The sequence below is a fragment of the Desmodus rotundus genome, chromosome 2, assembly GCF_022682495.2.
Source record: "Desmodus rotundus isolate HL8 chromosome 2, HLdesRot8A.1, whole genome shotgun sequence".
Classification (NCBI taxonomy): domain Eukaryota; kingdom Metazoa; phylum Chordata; class Mammalia; order Chiroptera; family Phyllostomidae; genus Desmodus; species Desmodus rotundus.
This window is the reverse complement of record NC_071388.1, coordinates 86,514,735-86,541,220: the sequence shown is the minus strand read 5'-3', so window position 1 is coordinate 86,541,220 and position 26,486 is coordinate 86,514,735. Positions and strand designations below refer to the sequence as shown.

The window sequence follows — 26,486 nt, the reverse complement described above, 5'->3', positions numbered from 1 at the left end:
CCCTTTACTTTTAGTCTATGTGTATCTTTCAATCTGCGATGGGTCTCTTGGAGGCAGGATATATATACAGGTCTTGTTTTATTACCCATTCAACTACCCTCTGTCTTTTGATTGGAGCATTTAAGCCATTTACATTTAAGGTGATTATTGATAGATACATATTTAAACTATTTTCCTCTTTTTTTCTTTTCTTTTTATTTCTCTTCATCTTCATCTTAAAGCAAGCTTTTTAACATTTGTTGCAGTACTGGTTTAGAGTTAACAAACTCCTTTAGCTTTTTCTTGTCTGGGAAGCTCCATATTTCTCCTTCAATTTTAAATGATAGCCTTGCTGTGTAAAGTAGCCTTGTTTGTTGGTACTTACTTTTCATCACTTTGAATTTTTCATGCCAGTCCATTCTGATCTGAAATGGTTCTGTTGAGATATTGGACAACAGTCTAATCCACAGGTGGCAAACACAAGGCCCGTGGGCTGAATCTGGCCCAGCACCTTGTTTCTACCCACAGCAGCGCTGAGCTCTCACTTAACTATTAAGGAGTAGTTACATTTATACAGTCCTAAAATTACATTTGGCCCTTTGAAGGCAACCACGAGGCTGATGTGGCTCCCTTTGAAAATGAGTTTGACACCCCTGGTCTAATTGGAGCTTCCTGCTTTTCTCTTGTGGCTTTTAGGATTCTCTCCTTGTCTTTAAACTTTTCCATTTTAATTATGATGTGTCTTTGTGTGAGCCTCTTTGGATCCATCTTATTTGGGACCCTGTGTGCTTCCTGAACTTGTGTGTCTTTTTACTTCACCAGACTAGGAAAGTTTTTGGTCATTATCTTCAAATAGGCTGTCGATCCCTTGCTCACTGTCTTTCTGGTATTCCTATGATATGGATGTTATTATGCTTCATGTTGTCCCAAAGATTTATTAAGCTCTCTTCATTTTTTTAATTTTTTTTTTTTTCTTTTTGCTGCTGTGCCTGGGTGTTTTTTTCTACCTTCTCTTCCCAATTGCTGATTCAGTCCTCTGCTTTATCTAATCTAGTATTCCTTCCAGTCTATTATTTATTTTAGATATTTCATTCTTTATTTCTGATTTGTCCTTTTTTATGGTTTCTTTGCCTTTTTTTCATGCTGTTGAGTATTCTTATAATCATTACTCTAAATTCTCTATCTGATAAATGGGTTGCCTCCATTTCATTTAGTTCTTCTGTAGAATTCTGTTGTTGTTTAATCCAGGCCTGTTTCTTTGTCTTCCCATTTTGGCTGCTGCTTTCTATTTATTTCAATTAGGTAGATCTGCACAGACTCTGGTGCAGACCTAGTCAGATGCTGCCTGTGAGTGGCCTTGGGCAACCTCTTTGGAGCTATCAGTGATCCACAGTTTGTGGCTCCCTCTGCTGGGCCTGCTGCGTGCTGAAAGAACCAGGCTGTGCACCAAGGCCTGCTTTTACCAGTACCTGGACAAGGGGAGGGTCAGAGCTCCCAGAGATCTGCCTTAGTTTTTATACTTAATTACTGAGATAACAACCTCCAGCTATATTCAGCAGCTTGTGGAGTCACAGGGAGGTGCTGTTGCTTCCCCTCAGGCTGATGCCACTTGGAGGGGATTGTTCTGTCTGAGAAAGATAGCCTATACAGTATGGGGGATGACTCAGCACGGTGATCCTGGTGGCTCTTCCTTCAGTTCTCTCCCCAGAGCTGCCAACCCCAGACTCTCATGCATCTCTAGTTCACTCTGCCTTCTCTCTGCCAGGGCCCAGGGTAAATGGCTGCAAATGAAATTTTGTGCATTGACCTTCAAGAGGCTCTCTGCTGCTCTAGCCATCTCACCCTGGCAAACAGAAACCCTGCTGCTTTTCACAGCCAGATGTTATTTTGATTCTTTTCCCAGTTCTGGTGTAGTAGGATGGGGACCCCACACTTCTCAGGGGGAACCCCCTGCCACTGCAATATCCCTCCAAAACTTCAGCTGTTGCCAGTGGGAGCCTAGCCAGCCCTCTCACATCTTCCCCTCAGTCACATTGTGGTGATGTAGTTTCTTCTGGCCGTGGTTATAAGGCTTCTTTCCAGCTAATGTTCAATTGGTTATTCAGGATGATTTCTCTACAGATTAGTTGTAATTCCAGTTGGGTCCTGGGAGGAGTTCTGTGCAGCTTCCACTTGATCCTCTATCATCTTGTCCAATGTCATAAATTTCTTTCTTTCTTTTCTTTTCTTTTCTTTTCCCTCCCTCCCTTCCTCTCTCCCTTCCTTCCTTCCTTCCATTTTCTTCTTCCTTCCTTCCTTTCTTCCTTCCTTCCTTCCTTTTTCTTTCATACTATTTCTCCTCATCCTTATGCTACTAGTTAACTGTGTGCTTTTTAAAAAGATTTTATTTATTTTTAGAGAGAGGGGAAGGGAGGGAGACAGAGGGAGAGAAACAGCAATGCATCGTTGCCTCTTGCATGCCCCCTACTGGGGATGTGGTGGTCAACCCATGCATGTGGTCTGACTGGGAATCACACCAGCGACCCTTTGGTTCAAAGGCCTGCGCTGATCCACTGAGCCACACTGGCCAGGGCTGGAAATTTATTCTTTAAAAAATTGATTTGGTTTGCATTAGTTTTCTTTCTTAATATTAAATGTTGATTTTTGTATTTTGTTAACTTGTCTCAGGTATGGGTGTTTTAAGCAAGTTTCCAGAAATGAATTAATACTTCTGGTACTTTTAATATGGGAAGTACATATTCTTAATCTTTTTTAAAATATATTTTATTGATTATGCTATTAGAGTTGTCCCATTTTCCTCCCTTTATTCCCCTCCACCCTGCACACCCCTCCCACCCGCATTCCCCCACTTTAGTTCATGTCCATGGGTCATACATATAAGTTCTTTAGCTTCTACATTTCCTATACTATTCTTAACCTCCCCCTGTCTATTTTCTACCTACCATTTATGCTACTTAGTCTCTGTACCTTTCCCCCGCTCTCCCCCTCCCCCAGTGATAACCCTCCATGTGATCTCCATTTCTGTGATTCTGTTCCTCTTCTAGTTGTTTGCTTACTTCATTTTTGTTTTTGTTTTAGGTTCCGTTGTTAATAACCCTGAGTTTGTTGTCATTTTACTCTTCATATTTTTGATGTTCTTTTTCTTAAATAAGTCCCTTTAACGTTTCATATAATAATGGCTTGGTGATGATGAACTCCTTTAACTTGACCTTATCTGGGAAGCACTTTACCTGCCCTTCCATTCTAAATGATAGCTTTGCTGGATACAGTAATCTTGGGTGATGGCTCTTGCCTTTCATGACTTGGAATACTTCTTGCCAGTCCCTTCTTGCCTGTAAGGTCTCTTTGGAGAAATCAGCTGACAGTCTTATGGGAAGTCCTTTGTAGGTAACTGTCTCCTTTTCTCTTGCTGCTTCTAAGATTCTCTCCTTCTGTGTAATCTTGGGGAATGTAATTATGAGGTGCCTTGGTGTGTTCCTCCATGGGTCCATCTTCTTTGGGACTCTCTGAGCTTCCTGGACTTCCTGGAAGTCTATTTCCTTTTCCAGATTAGGGAACTTCTCCTTCATTATTTGTTTAAATAAGTTTTCAATTTTGTGTTCTTCCTCTTCTCCTTCTGGCACCCCTATAATTCAGATGTTGGAAAGTTTAAAGATGTTGTGGAGGTTCCTAAGCCTCTCCTCATTTTTTGAATTCTTGTTTCTTCATTCTGTTCTGGTTGAATGGTTCTTTCTTCCTTCTGCTCCAAACCATTGATTTGAGTCCCGGTTTCCTTCCCATCACTTTTGGTTCCCTATACATTTTCCTTTATTTCACTTAGCATAGCCTTCATTTTTTCCTTTAATTTGCAACCATATTCAACCAATTCTGTGAACACCCTGATTACCAGTGTTTTGAACTGTGCACCTGATAGGTTGGCTATCTCTTTGTCACTTAGTTGTATTTTTTCTGGAGCTTGGATGTGTTCTTTTATTTGGGCCATTTTTTTTTTGGTTGGGCCTGCCTGTTACATAGTAAGGGGTGGATCCTTTGTTGTTCACCAGGGTGGGGCAACCCAAGTCACCACGTTGTGCTGCTGTATGTGGGGGAGGATCTGAGAGGGAACAATGTTGTTTGCTCTGCTCTCTCTGCTGGTCTTCAGTCACTTCCCCTGCTACCCAAAAGCAAATTGGGCCCTTCTGGTGCTGATTCCCAGGTGGGTGGGTTTGTGTACGTTCTAGGCCCCTGTGGGTCTCTCCATTGGACTCTCTTGTGAGTCTGGGAGTTTCTCCCACTGCCGCCTCAACCCCCACAGGTGTTTTCAGTCAGAGGCTTTGAGGCTTTATTTCCCCACATTGTAACCCCAGGTTGTGCATTCTGCCTTGTTCCCCTGTTGTTCCTCCAGATTTATCTGTAGACAAATGTGGGTCCACCCAGTCTGCAATCCACCACCTCACCAGGTCAGCCAGCTACTGCCTTGCTGCACATCCTTTCCACCCCGGCTGCCCGTCTCCACCCCTCCTACCTGTCTGTATTAATGTTTCTTCTTTAACTCCTTGGTTGTCAGACTTCCATACAGTTTGATTTTCTGTCAGTTCTGGTTGTTTTTTGTTTTTAATTTTGTTGTTGTCCTTCTTTTGGTTGTGTGAGGAGGCACAGTGTGTCTACCTACGCCTCCATCTTGGCTGGAAGTCCACATGTTCTTAATCTTGATGGAGAAATGATTGTTTAATACTTAGTGTTAGGACCTCTGATTAGATTTTGGTAATTAGAGTAAAGCTGGAGCTCTTCTTATTACTTCTACAGAAATAAATTTCAAATTGATCAAAGATATAAATATGGAAAATGAAACTGTAGTAGTACTAAAAGACCAAAGGTGTGTGGTATATGTTCTATGATGTTAAAATTACAATGGATGCATGAAAAGGTTGTAAAGTCAATGTAAAAAAAATTGTAACAGTCCTGAATAGCCAAGATTATAAGTAAGAAACTAGGAAATTATTTTTAACACAGGTTAGGCCAATTAATTTTCTTAATATTCAGAAGGCCAAACAACATAAATAATCATTTCCCTGAAAAAGAAACACAGATGATCAATTAAAACATGAAAAGGTATTCAACCAATTCCCTGTGAAGGAAATACAATTAAAACAAGAATGAGAAATTTTCACTTAAATGATTGGCAGAGATTAAAGTTTGTTCACCATATTAGCGAATATGTGGAAATGGAGTCAAGTGTTGTTGGAAGCGTAACCTAGTAGAAGTTGGTTTTGACAATATCTAGCAAAACAATAAAATGTACAAAGTTCTTGAACCAGCCATTGTAATGGTATACATAATGATAAATACTCAATGATGACCTCTTCAATATTGTCTAGTAAAAAAACTAGAAATAACCTCAATGTTCAGCCATAGGTTACTAGTTAAGTAATATCATGGTATTGCTGTTAAAGGTAATGTGGCAGGTGATAGAGAGGGGAGAAATGTATGTATAGGTACTTAAATGTGGTATATTAGTAAGTGAAGAAAGTATATCGGACGACAATATGCATGATATTAGCCTATTTATGTAAATTTATTCTTTAAATTTGAACATAAACATTTTTGCTTCTTTATACAGAAAGTTTCAAGGATACATGAAATATTTAACAATGATTGCGGAAAAGGGATAGAATAGGACAAGATCTGTTGTAGAGGAGATTCTTAATATTCAAATCATATATACTTTTTTGTCCTACTAAAATGTTTTGTTTTGTTTTCAACTCTCATCTCATATTAAGCTTCATTCTTTTAGACCAACATATCCAGTGGAAGAATTAGAAGAAGAAACTGTTCCAGAAGATGATGCAGAATTAACGTTAAATAAAGTGGATGAAGAATTTGTGGTATGAGTGTTACTGAACTTATTGTTCATTTTCACCTTTGGATTTTTTCCATCTTTGAATTCTCCCAGCCTTCCATTTTCTAGAATATAATTTATTGCATTTTTCTAGAGATGAAAAGTTTTTAAAGTACCATGTTCAGTTGTTTAAACCTTCGGTTAGGTTCATGCTCATGTTTTATAATGATTGAGGTTTAGATTTTAGTGGAGGTTCTTAAATTGTGGACAGGAAGTAGTAGACTACTACTTATATGAGCAAACATTTTATTTAGAACTATTCATGACCTTAAATAGTCAGAAATAATAAACAATTTAGAACAGAATTAGATTTAGGATTAATACATTCTGCTTCATAAGAACACCATTCATTTCTCAGGAACTACATTATGCTTCCAAACTGAGGATAAATACTAATTTTAAAACTTAAAAATTTTAAATGCAGAGACTTTAAAAGTACTTGTAAAAATCAATATTATTTAAATTGTTTGGCAGTATCTGAGCTTTTTCCCATTCTTAATGCCCTATCCGTAGTATAACTCTAAATGATCAAGTCCCAACAACAGATTAGACTAGTAAAATGGCAGAAACAAAGAGCTCTTTCTCAGAACCAGAGATGGATTAACCATGGTGTTTTAGGAAGTACAGCTATGATCTGAAATTAAAATGGGCAGTGTATTTTACTCTCATAAGCCAGTTAAATTTTCCAAGTGATTTAAAAAATTAATGTAGAATAAGTATATTCTATATTTCAGCTTAAAGTAATTTATTAAGCTATTATATGATAATTTTATATATATTATATAAAATATAAGATGTGTATTTTATATATATTTATTAAGCTACTATACAAAGACATTAATCACTGCATTGTTTTATTGCAAGTGCTGAAAATAACCATTAAAGAACTTAGGCTATATTCAAATAGTAGGATATGGTATATCCATGAAAAATTGTTTTTTAATAGTTGTTTGTAAGAAGTACACAGTTACATTTATAAGTTACAAGGACGTAATGTACAACATAGGGAGTATAGTTAATAATATTATAAATATATATGGTGACAGATGATTCCTAGACTTACTATGGTGATCACTTCCTAAGGTATATAAATGTTGACCCACTATGTCATTCACCTGAAACTAATATAATATTGTATGTCAACTATAATTAAAAATACATTTAAAAAAACCTACTCTGCCCCCGTACACCAAATATATACCACTGGGTACATATTGTCAAATTACTAGGTTTTAAAGTCATGTGAGATGAAATTCTTCTTCACAGTATGACTGTGCCACAACTGAATATTCATTTTTCTAATAAATAAATACTACTTAAGTGAAAAAAATTGTTTGTAAAAAAATGTTAATGACATTTAACATACTATATGCATAAACTCAGCTATGTAAAATGTGCAAAAAAAGAAAAATAATGTTAATATGTTAACATTAGTTATATATAGGTAGCAGGATTATGAATAATTATTTTCTTTTCTATGTATTTTCAAAATATTTAACATGTTTAACTGAAGGAAAAACACCATTGTAAAACTAATCAATTCAAAAGATTCTTTTTTGACAGAATATATTTTAAAAGTTAAGGTAAAAATGTATTCATTCCTTCTGCATGTTTGAGCACCTGATATGTAGCAGACAGTGGGCAAGACCCTGGTGGGACAAAAGCTCTGAGGCAGGAAGGAACTTAGCATGATCAAGGAACTGAGAAAAAACCCTTGCTGCCAGAGCTCCTGAATGAGGGGGAGGGTGGCTTAAGATGAACTGGGAAGATAGGCCAGGTACTTACCATTTGGGGTATTTTAGGAGTTTAGACGTCATTCTTTGTGTAATAGATCTTTCCATTCAGGCTCAGAAAATTTTAAGATTTCACATTTTCCCAGGGGTCCACTTCATTTTTTTTACTCAGGTATATTTCTCATCTTGTCTTTTTAATAGCTCTTTATTAGTTACTGGTTTATTGACAGATACCTGGTCCCAGTGCATCAACATTTAGCTTTAAAGAGATAGAACTTGAAACTGCCAGTTCAGAAAAAAGGTATAAAAACATACTAGTCAGAAAAATAACCCTATGAGGGCAGAAACAATTTTGTGCTTTTTTTCATCTCCAGTTCATTGTTCAGTGCATGGTACACAGTAGGTGTTTATTAAATATTTGGCCACAAAATCATCTGTCAGCATATTGCTGTATAACTTTCAGAAATTATACCTAATTTTTTTCTGAGAACCCTTTAAAGTTTAAAACAGCATTATGAGGCATGTAAATTAGAGAAACAAACTAGAAAGCAGCCTCATCACACATTTCTTCCCAGCTGTGAAGTAAACACCTTCTACTGTCACACCACCAGACTCAAAGGCCTTCCTCAAAGGGTTGCCTCTGGAGCTATTAGTTCCCTTAGTCATGTCTCTGGAGGTTTTTTCCCTTCCTTTTCTTATTGTCATTATATTCTAAAGGGTCCTCTTACCTCTCCTATTGCTCAGGCTAGGGAGAACTGGATCAATGCTAAAAAGCATTTGGATGATTAGATATTACTTCATTTTGTTGCCACAGTTCGTGGAGTGGCTCAAGGGTGGATGATAAAGATAATTTCTGACAAAGTTCTGCTATAGTCATTTAGAAACCTTCAGTTTTAGACTGGCCAAATCATGATAGGACACAATAATAACTGTCAAAAAAAAAAAAGTAAGTATTGGTCCTGACAGAATATTCTCACCTGCTGTATTTAATCATGTCCTCAGTAATTGGCAGTAACAGAATTATGAGGGTGCATATAAGGCAAAGAAATGATAGGAAATTGTTGAGTGCCTTCTAAATTACTGAGATTAGAATCCTCAATTTATTTGAAAGCTTTTTTCTCTAAGTCTGTTTATATTCAAATTCCTTTTGAATGCTCTCTTAATAATGTTAGAATACTCTCTTAAGAATGTTAAATTCTTATCCTAGTACCTACTATGAAAGCTTTCTACCTATTAGTGTTCAATCCAGTACAATTCAACAAGTATTTATTGATCACCTATGTAAACAGTACTCATTAGGTTATTGCAAAAGCATTATAAACTTGTCTCTTCTCCCATGAGCATTTTTAGTCATTGGCATTTCAATCATTTACTCTCCTTGTTAAGTAGACTGTCATTAGTGCAAACACAAAATAGACCAAGCTACTTTTCAAAGGTGTGCGTCTGCATATAGGCTTAGGATTTAAGATGTAAACGGATCAGTTTTGTCTGCATCTCTGTGCCCCACTGCCCTCTCCCTAAAAAAGTAAACATCACTCGAGTGTGTGGAAGGAAACTGCATTTATATTGTTTTATACTTTACTAAAAGATTAGCATAGTTCTCACATCTTGCTTCAGTGGCCCACCGCCAGAGATTCGGAGTAGATCTAACAGGGAGCCATAGACTTTGCTTTCTTACAGGCTCCCATGTCATGCTGCTGTTGCTCGCCTCAAAACAACCTTTGGAGAGCCACTATCTTTCGTACTTTTAAATTCTTGAAAATAAGCATTATCTTTGAAATCCGCTGCTTTTGTTTAGCTCTACACGTAGAAGTGTCCACCAAACAACACCCACCATTTTTTTTCTTTACAAGAATTGAGGACCAAGCCTTGTTGGCTTTATTGCCGTATCCCTAAGCTTCCGATTTGCTTGTTAAGTTTATTTCACCTACTATGTCACTTATCACCAGAAAAACATTTGAAGAGAAAGGAGAGCTCATGTTTTGTCCTACATGCTTATAGAACCTGCTCAGACTCCATATTTACTTTCTATTGGGAAAAGAATTACCTTTCCAAGGGTCACTTCTGACCCTGCCTTCCACAGCACTTGGTCCAGGGATCAGGACCAACTTGGAATCTACCTGAACTGCTTTTTCAGATAGTTATGTAATCTCTAAGACACAAAGTTAATGTCTTAAATCTATATATTTCATATCTTTAAATAGATTTAATATTTGCTATCTTTAAATAGATTTAGGGACCATGGGCCAGGCACTACTGCTGACTTAACTTATTAACTGATTAAACTTGAGCACGTAAGATGAGATATCAAAAATATTCATTAATGTGATTGGTCTCTGGAATATTCTGTCTGTCAGCCTCTCATTTTTGTCTACTTTAGTCTTATTATTCAAAATTTCTGTTAAATTTTTCCACTATTTCAGATATGCTACTTGGGACTGTTTCTTATTTTTATGTTTATTTATCTGTAGATCTACAATAATTACACCTCCCTCCTTCCCTTTCCTCCCACCACCTTCTTTCAGTGACTGCTAAAAAAAGGCCTATTTTAAATGGCACCATCAAAATCTCAAAAAACAGTTGAGCTGCTAATAAGTTGACACGTATTACTAGACTTTCAAATACCCTTTTCTGCATTAGTCTTTATATAGAACTTGTATATGTGAAAGTTGGAAATACATTTTTTAAATGGTGCTTTTTTATAATTATTCACTTTTAAAACTCTTATTTTCCTAAGGAAGAAGAGACAGACAATGAAGAAAACTTTATTGATCTTAATGTTTTAAAAGCCCAGACCTATCGCTTGGTAAGTGGCATGACATATACAGGGGACAAACAAGCAATCAGTACACTTTTTCTGCTGGAAATTGAAACAAGTACAAACCATTGTTGGCCATTGCTTAGTGTGTCATTTGAAAAGTTGATTTCAAAATTGATTTTCTTGATATAAAATTAAATAGCAAATATAAAAATCCAAGGGTGCAAGTAGGGCAGGCAGCCTCCTGTCTATACCATGGAAAATTAACACAGTGCTTCTCTGTAAACTGAAAATAATTTATTTGCCTTATGTCAGGGGTGTCAAACTCATTTTTACTGGGGACCACATCAGCCTCACAGTTGCCTTCAAAGGGCCGAATGTCATTTTAGGACTGTATAAATGTAACTACTTCTTAACTAGGGCAAGGAGCTCTAAATTTGGCCCTTTGAAGGCATCTGCAAGGCTGATGTGCCCCTCCCAGTGAAAATGAGCTTGACACCCCTGCCTTATGTCATTTTTTTATTGGGGAAACACATACAAGGTCTGTCCAGAAAAGGTCCAGCCTTTGTTAATATAACAAGAACAGTTTGTGCAACATTGAGAGCCAAAGAGAGTGGACTGCAATGTGCATGTGTGAACAATGATGACTTCACTGTACTAGTCACTGGGGGTGGTAGATGCCATTAAGTGAGCATGTGTACTGTGTTCCGTGGCATTCAAATGACTGAGTAGATCATGAATCTGCATCAAATTTTGCATTAAGCTTGAACATTATTCCGTGGAAACTATTCAGATGATTCGGAAGGCTTTCAGGGATGATGCAATGAGTACAGTGCAAATAAAAATGGCACAAACACTTCAAAGAAGGTCAAAAGTCTGTTTAAAATGATCCATGTTCTGGAAGGCCTGAAACAAGCAGAACATCTGAGAATGTTGAATGTATATGGCCTTTAATCAACAAAGATCAGCGACTGACAGTGCGAGAACTAGAAGCTGATCTGGGAGTTCCAAAAACTACTGTGTCCGAGATTTTGACGCAGGACCTTGGCCTGAAACAACATGTCATGGCAAAATTTGTCCCATGGCTTCTGCTACCAGAGCAGAAGGAACATCATGCAGTTGCTAATGACTTCATTCAAACCATTACCAATGAACCAGATTTCCTCAAGAAGGTCCTAACCAGAAATGAATTGTGGATCCCCAGCTGTGATCCGGAAATGAAGGCCCCGTTATCCCAATGGAAGTTGACTGGTTCTCCACACCCAAAGCAGGTTCAGTGAAGTTTCAACAAAATCAAGATCATGTTAACTGTGTTTTTTGATTGGGAAGATGTTATCATCACATGTACGCCCCTCCTGGCCATACAATAAGGAGTACTACCTCAATGTTCTTCATCAGTTGAGAGATGAAATACAGTGAAAATGGCCACAGCTGTGGGCAACTGGTGATTGGCAGGTTCATCACGACAATGCACCCGCTCATGCATCACATCTCCTGCAGAGTTGTTTGGCCAAACATCAAATCACCCAGGTGACTTGGCCCCACTACAGCTCAGATTTGGTGCCCTGTGACTTCTGGCTTTTCCCAAACTAAAACCACTTTTCACAATGGAGAGATTTCAGGACTTTGATGAGATTCAGGAAAATACAACAGGGCAGCTGATGGTGATTCCAACAAAGAATTTTGCAGAATGTTTTGAACAGTGGAAGAGACCCTGGGAGAACTGTGCAAGGTCCCAAGGTGCCTACTTTGAAGGGGACTGAGGCATCATCGTCCTATGTACAATGTTTCTTGTATCTTGGGTCTTCTTCAATAAATGTCTCTATCTTTCATAATACATGGCTAGATACTTTCTGGACAGACCTCAGTATATTATTTGATTTCAACTTATTTTTCTTAATAATGGGCCAGTGCTGAAGTGTTCAATGGTCTTGATCATGGGATAATGGCAATTAAATGGTAATTAAATTAAATGATAATTCTTTGAAATAAATGGCTTATATTAAGATTGGTATGTGGATAGGCAGTCAGGCATTGCTGTAAGTCAGTTTTTGCTCTGTTTCAATTAGGAAATACAGTATTTTGCCATGTAATGTGCTCCCATGTATAATACACACCCACGTTTTTGGCCCAAACTTACAGGAAAAAAATCTTTCTTTTTAATTTTTTAATTCAGTTTTTATTTATTTATATTTAGATAACTTGTTTTTTGTATTATAAAGGAATTTTATAACTTTTTGTATTATAAAAGAATTTTAAAGGAGTTATACTTTTAACACATAAGCATAAATAAAAGAATTAAAAACATTTATATACTACCCATGTGTAATGTGCACCCTTATTTTTCACTCAAAAATTTGGGCAAAAAAAATGTGCATTATACACGGGAAAATAGGGTAGACCTAATCTATAAAAGAGAACACACTGAATGAGATGTTTCACAAGTTAATATGGGATTTTTGTATTTTCTTATATATATATGTGATATTTCAATAAGGTGGTACCTATTGCATGCTCAAAAACGTACATGCAGAAAATACTTGGGGTTTTTTTTTTTTTTTTTTTTTGGTCTAAACTTTTCAAACTAGTTTGAATCTAGTTTTGGGTTCATATCATAAAGACTTCCTTGGTGACCCCACCCCAGGATAATCTTTTCATTCATCATTTCCTACCTTAGTATTTTTAGTCAGCATTAGTTATTATCAACGATGTATGTTCTTTTTCTGCACACTTGAGGTACAATATAACTAAATGATACAACTAAGTTGCCTGAATCAGTGAGTTGACTCTAATACTTTTAATACTTACTAGGTGTCTGACCTTGCACAGGTTTCCACGCTTCTCATGCTTATCTTTCTCATCTGTAAAATGAGGATTAAAGTATTACCTTTTTCACAGGGTTTTTACAGATTAAAAGAGTTACTATGTGTATAGTATTTAGAATGATATCTGGCACATAGAAACTCCTGAATAAGTATTGCAGAAACCAAAACCATATATCTTACCCCCAATTTCCCCTCTCTGATAACAGGGATAATTGTCATTTTTTATTGTCCCCATAGTGTGTAACACAGAAGATACTGAATAAATAATTCTTAAATGAATGAATATATTTTTACTGCTCAATTGAAAATTTTATCAGAATAATATGGTAACATTGAAATCTAAACAAACTCCAGTTGTAACAATACATTTGCAGATTGCTTTATAGTTTTCAAAGTACTTTACTAAATTTTTAAATTGTTATTCTACTATAATTTTGCCAGTTTTTCCCCCTTTGTCCTCCTCCATCCAGCTCACCCCCTGCACCCACAGTCAATCCCCATACTGTTGTCTATGTCCATGGGTCATTCATATATGTTCTTTGACTAGTCCCTTCTCCTTCTTTCCACTATTTTCCTCCCTCTGCCTTTCCCTCATATAGCTGTCAGTCTGTTTCATGTTTCCATGTCTCTGATTCTATTTTGCTCATTAGTTTATATTGTTCATTAGATTCCTCTTATAAATGAGATCATATGGTATTTGTCTTTCACCAACTGGCCTATTTCACGTAGCATAATATTCTCCAGTTCCATCCATGCTGTGATGAAAGGTAGGAGCTCCTTCTTTCTTTCTGCTGTGTAGTATTCCATTCTGTCAATGTACCATAGTTTTTTGGTCCACTCATTTACTGTTGGGCACATAGGCTGTTTCCAGCACTTGGCTATTGTAAATGAACATAGGGGTGCATAAGTTCTTTTGAATTGGTGTTTCAGTATTCTTAGGATATATTCCCAGTAGCAGAATCACTGAGTCAAAAGTCAGGTCCATTTTTAGTTTTTTGAGGAAATTCCATACTGTTTTCCATAGTGCCGCACCAGTCTGCATTCCCACCAAAAGTACACTAGGGTTCCCTTTTCTCCACATCCTCGCCAACACTTGTTTGTTGATTTATTAATGATAGCCATTCTGACAGGTGTGAGGTGAGGTGATACCATATTGTGGCTTTAATTTGCATCTCTCTGATGGGTAATGTTGTTGAGCATTCTTTCATATATCTCTGGGCCATCTGTATGTCCTCCTTGTAAAAGTGTCTATTCAGGACCTTTGCCCATTTTTTAATTGGATTGTTTGTCTTTCTGGTTTTGAGTCAGAAGAGTTCTTATCTATTTTGGAAATTAAACCTTTGTCCAGTATATCATTGGCAAATATGTTCTCCCATATGTTAGGTTCCCTTTTTATTTTCATGATGGTTTCTTTAAGTGTGCAGAAGCTTTTTAATTTGATGTATTCCCATTTGCTTATTTTTTTCCTTTAGTTCCCTTGCCCTACGAGATATATCAGCAAAAATATTGCTATGTGGGATATCTGAGATTTTACTGCCTGTCTTTTCCTCTAGGACTTTTACAGTGCCACAACTTATATTTAAGTCTTTTATCCATTTTGAGTTTATTCTGGTTTATGGTAGTCTGGTTTCATTTTTTTGCATGTAAGAGCCCAGTTCTCCTAACGTCATTTATTAAAGAGGTTATTTTTACTCCATTGTATTCTCATGCCCCCTTTGTCAAATATTAATTGACCATAGAGACATGGGTTTGTTTCTAGGCTCTCTATTCTCTTCCATTGATCTGTGTGTCTGTTCTTATGCCAGTACCAGACTGTCTTGATTATAGAGGCCCTAGGTATAGTTTGATATCTGGTACTGTGATCCCTCCGACTTTGTTCGGATTGCTGAGGCTATTTGGGAACTTTTTTGGTTCCATATAAATTTTTGAAATATTTGTTCTAGATCTGTGAAACATGCCATTGGCATTTTAATAGGAATTGCATTGAATGTATGGGCATTTTTATTATGTTACTTCTTCCAATCCATGAACATGGTTTATGCTTCTGTTTATTTGTATCTTCCTTAATTTTTGTCATCAGTGTTCTATAGTTTTCCGAGGACAGATCTTTTACCTCCTTGGTTAGGTTTATTCCTAGGTACTTTATTATTCTTTCTCTTTTTTCTTAAGTAGGTTTTTTTTTTTTAAGATTTTATTTATTTTTAGAGAGGGGGAAAGGAGAAAGAAAGAGAGGGAGAGAAACATCAATGTGTAGTTGCCTCTCACGCGCCCCCCACCAGGGACCTGGCCTGCAACCCAGGCATGTGCCTTGACTGGGAATCAAACCAGCAACTCTTTGTTTCACAGTCTGGTGCTCAATCCACTGAACCACACCAGCCAGGGCTACTTTATTTTTTTCTTGTTGCTATAGTTAATGGGATTTTTTCCCTAGTTTCTCTTTCTGATATTTCAGTGTTGGTGTACAAAAATGCCCTTGATTTTGAATATTGACTTTGTATCCTGCTATTTTGCCAAATTCACTTATTAGGTCAGATAGTTTTTTGGTGGAGAGTATAGCATTTTTTATGTAGACTCTCATGTTATCTGCAAATGAGAGTTTTGCTTCTTCCTTTCCAATTTTGATGCCTTTTATTTCTTTTTCTTGTCTGGTCACTGTGGGTAGAACTTGCAGTACTATGTTGAATAAGAGTGGTGAAAGTGGACATCCTTGTCTTATTCCTGATCTTAAGGGGAAAGCTTTTAGTTTCTGCCCATTGACTATGATTTTGGCTGTAGGTTTCTTGTATATGGCCTTTATTATGTTGAGGTATCCTCCCTCTACTCCTACTTTGCTGAGTGTTTTTTTAAATCATAAATCAGTTCCTGATTTTTATCAAATGCTTTTCAACATCTGTCAATATGATCATGTGGTTGTTGTCCTTTGTTTTGTTTATGTGATATGTTACGTTTATTGATTTTTGAATATTGTACCATCCTTGCATCATTGGGATGAATCCCACTTAATCATGGTGTATGACTTTTTTAATTTATTGCTGTATCTGGATTGCCAATATTTTGTTGAGCATTTTAGCATCTACATTCATCAGAGATATTGACCTGTAGTTTTCTTTCTTTGTTGTGTCTTTACCGGTTTTGGCATTAGGATGATACTGACCTCATAACAAGAATTTGGGAGCCTTTCCTCTTCTTGAATTTTTTGGAATGGCTTGAGAAGGATAGGAGTTAGTTCTCCTTTAAATGTTTGGTTAAGTTTGCCACCACAGCCATCTGGTCCAGGGCTTTTGTGTGCCTGGAGTTTTTTGATTACTGCTTCAGTTTCACTAATTATTATCCATCTCTTCAGGCTATCTGCTTCTTCCTGATTCAGTTTTGGAGGATGGTATGTTTCTAGAAATTTGTTCATTTCTCCCAGGTTGTCCAATTTCTTGGCATATAGTTGTTCATAGTAATTTGTTACAATCCTTTATATTTCTGTGGTATCAGTTGTAACTTCTCCTCTTTTGTTTCTAATGTATTTATTTGGGTCCTTTCTCTTTTTTTCTTGATGAGTCTGGTCAGAAGTTTGTCAATTTTGTTTATCTTTTATAGCTCCTCTATTCACTGTTCCTTTTAATTGTTTTTTTAGTTTCTATGTAGTTTAATTCTCTGATCTTGATTATTTCCTTCCTTCTACTCACCTGGCCTTTGTTTGTTGTTGTTCCTCTAGTTCTTGTAGATGTAGGGTTGGGTTGTTTATTTGAGATATTTGTATCTTCTTTAGGTAGGCCTGTATTGCTATGAACTTTCAGGACTGCCTTCACTGGGTCTGATAGTTTTGGGGGTTGTGTGTGTTTGTTTCATTTGCTTCCAGATACTTTTTGATTTCTTCCTTGATCTCATTGTTAACCCATTCATTATTTAATAGCATGTTATCCAGTCTCCTTGACTTTGAATGTCTTTGAGGGTTTTTTTTTCTTGAGGTTGGTTTCTACTGTCAAGCCATGGTAATCCAAGAAGATGCTTGATATGATTTCAATTTTCTTGAATTTGTTGAGGTTTGTTTTGTGTTCTACCCTGTGGTCTATCTTTGAAAATGTTCCATGTGCATTTGAAAAGAATGTATATATTGCTTCTTTGGGGTGAAATGTTCTGTATATATCAATTCCATTTGATCAACACTGTCGTTCAATGACACAATATTCTTGTTGATTCTTTGTTTGAAAGATCTATCCATTGTTGACAGTGGGGTGTTAAAATCCCCTACAATGTCCTATGATGACTGTGTTGTTATCGATATCTTTCTTGAAGTCCTCCAAGATATTCCTTATATATTTAGATACTCCTATGTTGTGTGCATATATATTTACAAGGGTTATATCCTCTTGTTGGACTACTCCCTTGAGTATTGTCTCTTCTTTGTCTCTTCTTATGGTCTTGTTTTGAAGTCTGTTTTTTCTGATGTAAGTATTGCTACCCCAACTTTTCTTTCATGTCCATTTGCTTAGAATATATGGTTCCATCCCTTCACTTTCAGCCTGTGTAGATCTTTTGTTCAGGGGTGAGTCTCTTTTAGAAAGTATATATATTGATCGTGTTTTCTTATCCATTCAGCTATTCTGTCTTTTGATTGGAACACTTAATCCACTTACATTTAAGGTTATTATTGATAGGTACTTATTCATTGTCATTTTTTCCCTTTGTACCTGTGTTCCTCTCTCTCTCTTTTTCTTCATCTTCTTAAAGCAGTCCCTTTAGCATGTCTTCCAGTGCTGGTTTGGTGGAGTTGTACTCCATTAGCCTTTTTTTTTTTTTTCTTTTTTCCTGGGAAACTCCTTATTTCCCCTCCATTTTAATTGAGAGCCTTGCTGGGTAAAGTAGTCTTGGTCGCCGGCCTTTGCTTTTCATTACTTGGAAAATTTCATGCCATTCCCTTCTGGCTTTTACTGTTTCTGTTGAGAAATCAGCTGAGAGCCTTAGCAGAGCTCTTTTATATATTACTAGCTGTTTCTTCCTTTCTGCCTTTAAGATTCTCTCTTTGTCTTTACATTTTACCATTTTAATTATGATGTGTCTTAGAGTGGGCCTCTTTGGGTTCATGTTGCTTGGGATTCTCTGTGCTTCCTGGACTTGCATGACTTTTTCCCTCACCAAGTTAGGGAAGTTTTCGGCCATTTTTGACTTGACTTGATCTTATCCAAAAGACTAGAAGTGATAGCCATTACTCTTTCAAACAGATTTTCTATCCCTTCCTCCTTTTCTTCTCCCCCGGTTTTTCCTATGATACAGATATATTACATTTCATGTTGTCCCGTAGCTCTCTTAAACTCTGTCTTCATTTTTTTGTCTGTGTTTGTTTTGTTGCTCTGCCTAGGTGGGTTTTTTTTACTACCTTGTCCTCCAACTTGCTGATTTAATCCTTTGCTTCATCTAGCCTGCTTTTAATTCCTTGTAGTGTATTCTTCAGTTCAGATATTGTATTCTGTATTTCCTCCTGGCTCTTATTCATAGTTTTTATGTCCTTTCTCATGCTGGTGTAGTTTCTACTAAGTTCTTTGTAGCTTCCATAGAGTTCCTTCTGGTTCTCCCTGAGTTTCTTGAGCATCCTTATAACCATTATTTTGAACTCTATGCCTGATAGATTGCTTGCCTCAATTTCATTTAGCACTCTTTTGGGATACTCCTCCTTTTCTTTCAATTGGGGGTGGTTTCTTTGTCTCCCTATTTTAGGTGACTTTTTGTGTCTGCATATTAGATTGATCTGCTCTGATTCCTTGTCTTCATGGTATAGCCTTCTGTGGCACTCAGTGGTACAGTCTCCTTAATCTCCTGAGTTGGATTCTCTTGGGATGCCCTTTATGCCGTTTTTGTGGGCTGTCTTGTTGTAAATGGGTTTTGGTTTTTGTTCCATCATTCTTTGATGGGTTGTTCCCTATGGCTGCCTGACTGAGAGTCACACCACCCACAACCTCTTGTATACTGTTGTAGAGGTGCAGATGGTGCACAGCATCCTCTGTACTCCTTGGCTTCAAAAATTTATATCAGCTGAGATGCTATTGATTGTTCGGGTCACTTTTTGGAAGATCAGCCAAAAATTTGTGCTGGGGGCACAAGCAAGTGGGCTCAGCTTCCGACTACTTGGCTGCTATCTTACGAGTCATTCAAAGTACTTTAAAACACATACTTCACTGACCTTGTAGGGTAATTGGATAGATGTTATCTCCATTTCACATATACAAAAACTGAAATTTATATCCTTAGGATAGTTAATCTTTTAAAAAGCTAACAAATTATAGAAGCTAAATTTGAACTCATTTTCTTCGAACTCTCAAGTCTATTTTTTTTCCCCTTTACATCATAACAAGAGTTCGACAGAGTAAGTATGGTTTGATTCCTGTCTTAAGCAAGGACATAGTGGCACTTGGTGTTCCTGCGTGTGTTGAAGATGATGATGACAAAGTTCTCCTAAAGTATGGGGAAGAAAAGAAAAGCAGAGATGCATACACAGTTATTCTCAGAAAGAAACTGTTATTTGTGTTATTCATTCTTATATTGATGATGTAAAGGCTACCTGGGATTCCCTTTGGACCAAGTAGTTTTGAGTGTAGGGAACAAAGTAATTTAATTTGCCTCTACCACTACTCTTAAGTCCCTGTTAGTCCTGATATCAATTTTTCACTTCAATTAAGCTACATAAGGAAGGGTTTTCCCCCTACCTGAACCTTTTAAAATTAATTATCTATGTATCAGATCCTTTGGATAAAGATCATAAAACGTACACCCTTTCACTAAGACTATGTATGGTTGCATTTTCACAAGAGAAAGTCTGAACACCAGGTGTTTGTGAGTGGTCAGCCATGAAATACTAATGAGACAGAAAACTCCTTCATATTTTAAAAAGTTTGGCAAGCTTTTGATGTTGCCCATAAAGCCATCTGCCTGAGACAGCTGTATCTGACCCTAGCTTGTGATGGCTAAGGCTGCTCTTTCTCCAAGACAGAATTGTTATTAGGTTAGTAACATGTATCTCAGATTTTATGTTACATGCAGCAGGTGGACTCACAATGCAGAAGAAATATTATTTTAGTAAAGTTGAATGTGATGAAGTCTTCACTAGAACAGGAATGATGTGTACTATCTAGGAAATTGATGTACTAAATGTACTCGTGTGTGTGACTATGCCAGCCCAGCAGTGTATGGATTACAGTAGTCCCTCTCCACCTGTGGTTTTGAAATAATAGACGCTGCTCCAGTCATTCTCTAGTCCCTCACCCTGCTTTATTTTTCTTCACAGACCCTGGCGTTGTATTAATTTCTGATTTGTTTATTGTCTATCTAAATCATTAGAATGCAAACTGCTTAAGAACGGCAGCTTTTGCACTGCCTTTTCTCACCTGTGCCTGGTGTTTAGAAAGTGCTCAATTTGAAAAATATTGGATGAATACATATATGCATGAACGCTATTTTATATTTATAATTTTATAGGCAAGCTATAGTTTAATCTTCATGGAAAAAAGAAACCTCTTAACAATAATTGTAAGAAAATCTACTTACATTCCTTTCTTTCATTAAAGTGAAGTCTAGACCCTGAAAAGTATGCTTTTAAGTATCGAGGTAATTCCAAAAAATGCGTATACACAGGCATTTTTCTGAGATCTGTGGAAGATGGAGCAAAAGAGAATGTAAATGAAAAAGACGTGTTGCAGACTGTGTTCTCTGGAAGTAGACACTGAGACAGAGTTGGGGTGTGAGATGTTTACTGTGATAGGAAGCAGGAAGGCGGCGGCATTGGGCCAAGGGAGAAGTCTGGCTGTGATTTAGGCCTGACAAAGCTAGGCCAACCTGGTAAGGAACTCTGGAGCAAGCGTTGCCTTCTTGGCTCAGCGCAGGCTGCTCTGGGAAGGACATAGCACTGGGCGAGGGGGCTGTCTGCAGGTGAGGCAGAGCTGGAGGGAGTTCACAGCAAGAAGCTCTTTGCTGGCCACCTTTCCTGCAGCTGAGCAGCAAGTGCTTCCTTGACAGGTGACCTGGTGGTCTATCTTCCTGACTTCCACAGCATATTTAAAGCCCGTAACTGCTAATCTGAGGAATTTTAAAGGGAGTATGTGGCCATGGGGCTAAACTTTGTAATGTCTCCCTAACTGGATCTTGACACAGCAGCAATGTTTCGTGAACGTTGGAAACTGTCCTAAGAAAGTAGTTCCTTCCATCAATGGTGAATGCTTACAGTGATGAAATTGGTTTGTTTTGGAAGCAGGTGGTTTTCAGAACATTTATTTACTTTTAAGTTTAAAAAATACAAGGTTGGGCAAAAGTAGGTTTACAGTTTTTTGTATGGAAAGTAATACAATAATTAGTAAATAATAATACAAGAATAAACTCTATGTTTTGTGTACTCACAACTGTAAACCTACTTTTGCCCCACCCTGTATATTTAAAGCTGTTCTTACTGCATGCTTTCGCCCTCCAACTCTCTTATCCCAATTATGGTTTTACCAAATCTAATTTTCAAGAAGATAATTCCTACAATTAGTAAGGAATTGTTTTATGTTCCAAATTTCATTTCGGGTTAGTTATTCAAATTTTGATACAGCTTTTCTTAGAAGGAAAAAAATTATGGATGGATATAAGGCTTTAAGGCTAGCCGACAAAGTTTTACATTCTCTCTGTTCCTCTGATTCCTGGATGTTTTTAAAGTGTGAAATTTAGCCAAAGCCTCCCTCAGAGTGACCCTGGGGGCGGGCCCTGGTGCTGTATTAAAGCTCTGACAGTCGGGCGGGGCCCCCGATGAGTAGGGAGGGTGCCGTGGAATATTCAGAGATGTAAGGGGTGGGGGTAGGGAAGGGAGGCCCTGGTGGCAAGGTGTTAGGGGGTGTTCTCGTCATTTCTGTTTCTAACTTGAGTATGTCTTCTGGAAACTGCCTGCATGTTTGTGGAAGCAATGCTGTGATTATGAGTGGTCTTTGTAGCTCCCCTCCGTTCTGAAGCTCAGTAGAATCACAGCAAGAGTGTTCTGGCAGCATAACACAGATGCGTCATTCTCCTCCCCCAGTGAAAAAAGATGGGAGGGAAGCTGTGCGCTCCCTGAATTCTATTTTTAAATGCCCATCACTTCATTTCAAAACATTTTTTAAGCATGCCATAGATACCATTCTTCCTTGAGGTGCTAAATTTGAGGTTTTAGAAACCAACTCCTGAGTTAGACAGCATAAAACCAACTATCTCAACAGGTTTGAACACAATCGGTTTTTAATTACTTACCAAAAAATGTATCATACCAAGAATGGGAGAATTTTTAGCTTAAAAAGCAAAAGCTGTAAGGAAGTAAAAACCTGGGTGTAGAATAGAAGGTGTCATCATGGCAAGTCTGCAATATTGTCATCAAAAGGGGGAAGAAGATGGATCTACTTGGGTCAATATCTTAAATACTTTAAATTTTCTTCATTTTACATATTATTTACAGTTCTCAACAAAACGTCCTTTCAGAGTAATATAGGGGGAAAATACTGTTCTACAATATAACTTGCCTCATGTTACCACTGGTTCTGATTCCTGCTTGAGGAAAATGTTTTTTCTTCTTCTTTCCTAAAACATTTGAATGTTAGTCCTACTTTCTGTATTAGGACTATGAAAAGTCTATTATTTCACAAGAGAAACAATGAAAACACTACATGTTTAAGTGTGGTGGAACACATTATGACTGAGTAAATGCTTTTATTTTTCTGGTAATTAACCTGCACCACCCTATCAGTTTTATATCTGGAGGTGAATAGGAAATGTAGGTTAGAGAAAAAAGCTGTACTACTTCCTGCACAGAGGAGGCTCAAACAGCAGTTCTTGCTGGGTGTTAAAGAGAATTTTGCTTGATCTTTGTGTAGTTTTAAACCTACACTTGAAATAAGATAGATCCTTATTTTCATCCTGGTATTATTGTGAGCCTATCAAGAAGTAGGACAAGGACTTTTCAAGGTCCCTTCCAAATCTGAGTCCATAACTTCAAAATAGATGCTGTGGCTGAAATAGCAGCCATAGGTAAAATCCAGACTGCACAACTGTAGCCACATGACAATAGCAAATTAACCTCTCCGACTCTGCTTTCTTCTCTGTAAAATGGGGACAATTCTTCCCAGGGTTGTTTTGAGGTTACCATAACAACTTGTGCACAGTACCTAGCATGATGCTGGCATAGATTATGCCCTTGATGCATTTCTTAAAAATTTTTCACCATTCGTGGAGATTGGGATTAGTTACATTATTATGTGCTATATAGCAGAACAGAATAAAGAAGCCCCCATCTCTCAATACTTACCAGTTTCTAGGTTGCCATGAGTATTTTTGAATAAGAAGCTTTGATGTCAATTAGGAAGCCCTGGTGATATCAGGGTTTTATTTCATAATCTGCAGCATGGATTGTTATTGAAGGCCCACTAGAGTAAATCTGCTGTCACATAAGGTCTCTCCTACAGAAATAACTAAGGGTATTTTGAAGAAAAGTGATATAATGATTTTTTCTGGCAATTATGTAAGAGGTACCATTTTGTAAATAGATAGGTTATATTTCCTGAATCAACATAGCAGATATTTCTTATGTAATTTGTTAGATGGGTACCCATACTATGTGCTTTTTTCCAGTTCTTTATAAACCTATAATCTTGAAGCTCATGCATACCCATTGCCACCATAATCAGTGTCAGTTTGAATATGTGCCTGATGGATGATTCATTTTTATCCAGGATATCTAGTTAGTCACTGAGACCTGTGGATGCAGCCTTTACAATACCTCTCATACCCAGCCCTTCAGCTGTCTGTCAAAGTCAGGCCCTTTTCATCTCTGTCTGGACTGTGTAACAATAATGTCCTAAATGGTCTTTGGTCCTTATCCTTTAACCCCACCCCCACCCTTTTTAAAAATAGTTTTACTATACTCCTTTGTCTTACCAAAACATGACTTTTATCAGGTCATTCTGACTTTAGTAACTTTTGATAGCTTTTCAATGCCTATAGGTTCATTTAGATAAATTATAAAACAGTAAATTTTGGGTCTGGCTTTCAAGATCCTTTGCAATTGGATAACTGTTCACATAGACAACCTTATGGTTTTCCACTGGTATAACTTTATTCCACGTAAACAGGTCCTCTCATAGTTTCCAAATACCTCATGACCACATCTGCTTCCATTCTATCGTCCTCTTTTCCTTTGTCTCTTAATCTAGAATGCCTTGCCGTCATCTTTCTACCTGACTTATAATGCTCAAGGTTTAGCTCAAATTCTGCCTCTTAAGTGATGTCTTACTTTATCATCCAACCCCATTTAATTCTATGACCCACAAATCTCTATAAAACTTCACTAGAATGTTCTTTTATAAGGATTTTTATCATCTTATTCCCTCTTCCTACACCAAAACAGTACCTGGCATATAGTAGGCACTAAATAAAGTTCTGTTAGATAACAAAGTAATTGTACCTTGCTTGTGACTCTTCTCTGCCTCCCCTCTGGCTTAGAGGACAATCTTCACATTCCTTAGCCTGGCTGTTAAGGCACTTTGCAACCTATTCAACTCTTTTTTTGTTTGTTTGTTCCCCTGTATTCGCCTTTCTAAACCCTGGTCTCTTTGTGATCTTCACAAAGCATGCTTATACCTATTTCAGTGTTTTTGCTTATGAGGTTTTCCTGCCTATAAATTCCTGGCTTGTCTCTTTTCTGGTTATTTCTATTCCATGAACTTCTGTGAGGTTGAACTGAAACCTCACATTGCCATTACAACATACTTCTGTCTCTTACTCAGACACCTAGAGCATTTGCCTCCTGTACCCTCCAGTTTTTAGAAGTGAATCAAACTTATAATATTAGCTGCTTTTATTGAAAAAAGTACAAAGAGAGATGTGAAAACTTCTTCTAATCGCAGCATCCAGATATGAACATTATATCCCTTTATGCATAATTGCTCTGAGGTTATGTAAGATGCTAATATTTGGTGAATCTGATGAAGGATATATGAGATTTTTTGTGCTATTTGTGTAATTTTTGTGTAAGTCTGAAAAAATTAAAAATAAATTAATGAAGTAATGCAGAGTTCATAAAATAATCCAAATATGTAGTGATATTAATATATGAAGTAATGCAAATCAGTGGGGAAAACTGAACTATTAAATGGTGAGAGGATAACAAGCTATTCATTTGGAGAAAAAAGGTGGACTCCTCCTTCATATCTTACACACAAATAAAACCCCCATGGGTCAACAAATTAAAGAATGATGGGACACAGAAACAAAAACATGAGTGATAAGTGTTACATTCATGGGTTGAAATAGGCATGATAAAGCATGGCACGAAAACTGAACACCATAAAAGAAAAATTCTGATAAATCTGAATAACATAAAAATTAAAACCTTATGTACATAGGGGTGAGTTGGGGTGAGGAACACCATAAAGTTAAAAGATAAGTAATAAACGACGGGAATATAGTTGTAACCTGTAGGACAAAGGATCAGTAGGCATATAATAAGATGTTTCAGAGTTTGTGCTCTAGAGTAACATTGTCTAGGCCCTGACACTTACTAATGATGTGACATTGGGGAAATTCCCTAACTGCTCTTTAGCTCACTTTACTCATTTGCAAAAATGGGAATAAGACACCCTGGGAATAATAACACCATAGGGTGTTGTTATTGTGCATCTAACCCATGCTTGGCGTATAATGATAAGAATAACTGCTGTGATATATGGGGAGCTAGCTTTGTATTAGGCACTGGGCAAGTCTTTTAAATGCATCATCTAACTTAATCCTCAGAGCAACTGTTCCAGAGGAGGTAACTGTCATTATTCCCATTTTACAGACAAGAACCCTGAGATTTAGAGAGGTTAAGTAATTTGACCAATGGCTAATAAGTGACGGAGGTGGGGTTTGAGCAGAGATGGGACTCACCTCTTACCATTTACACCATAATGTGGTGATTTTCAATCCAATTTAGTTCCCTTTTCCTTGAGTCTTGGGACTACGTATTCAATCTTGACAGTTAATTGGACTTTCATGCCCCTTTCAGAAGGTATATGAATTGAGCTCTTCAAAGGTATTTGGGTACTGATATATTCAAGAAGTTGCCATCTCAAAGAAAAGAAGTTTTATAGAAAGTCAGGCCATAAAGATTAAACTTATTTTGCATAATCTGCATCATCAAGATAATGTCTATAGTAGTTTCTCCATATATACTTCTTAGAGTACTTTCTTTTGGTTTTATTTTGAGAACAGTAAAGATTCAGAGACGATTTTACCTTACCAGAGAATGTGCATTAAAGTAGCTAAAGCAGTAGCGAAGTTAGGTGTCTGATATATTG

General features: G+C 37.1%; 1 protein-coding gene across 1 annotated transcript in view; it reads left to right on the top strand.

Annotated features, from left to right (window-relative positions):
• The window catches only part of IFT57 (intraflagellar transport 57), a 71,699-nt gene that overhangs the window by 10,462 nt on the left and 34,751 nt on the right, over positions 1-26,486 (top strand). Inside the window, exons 4-5 of the mRNA XM_024578170.3 lie at positions 5,753-5,843; positions 10,328-10,396. Of these exons, the coding sequence (XP_024433938.2) occupies positions 5,753-5,843; positions 10,328-10,396 (160 nt within the window). The remainder of the gene's footprint in view (positions 1-5,752; positions 5,844-10,327; positions 10,397-26,486) is intronic.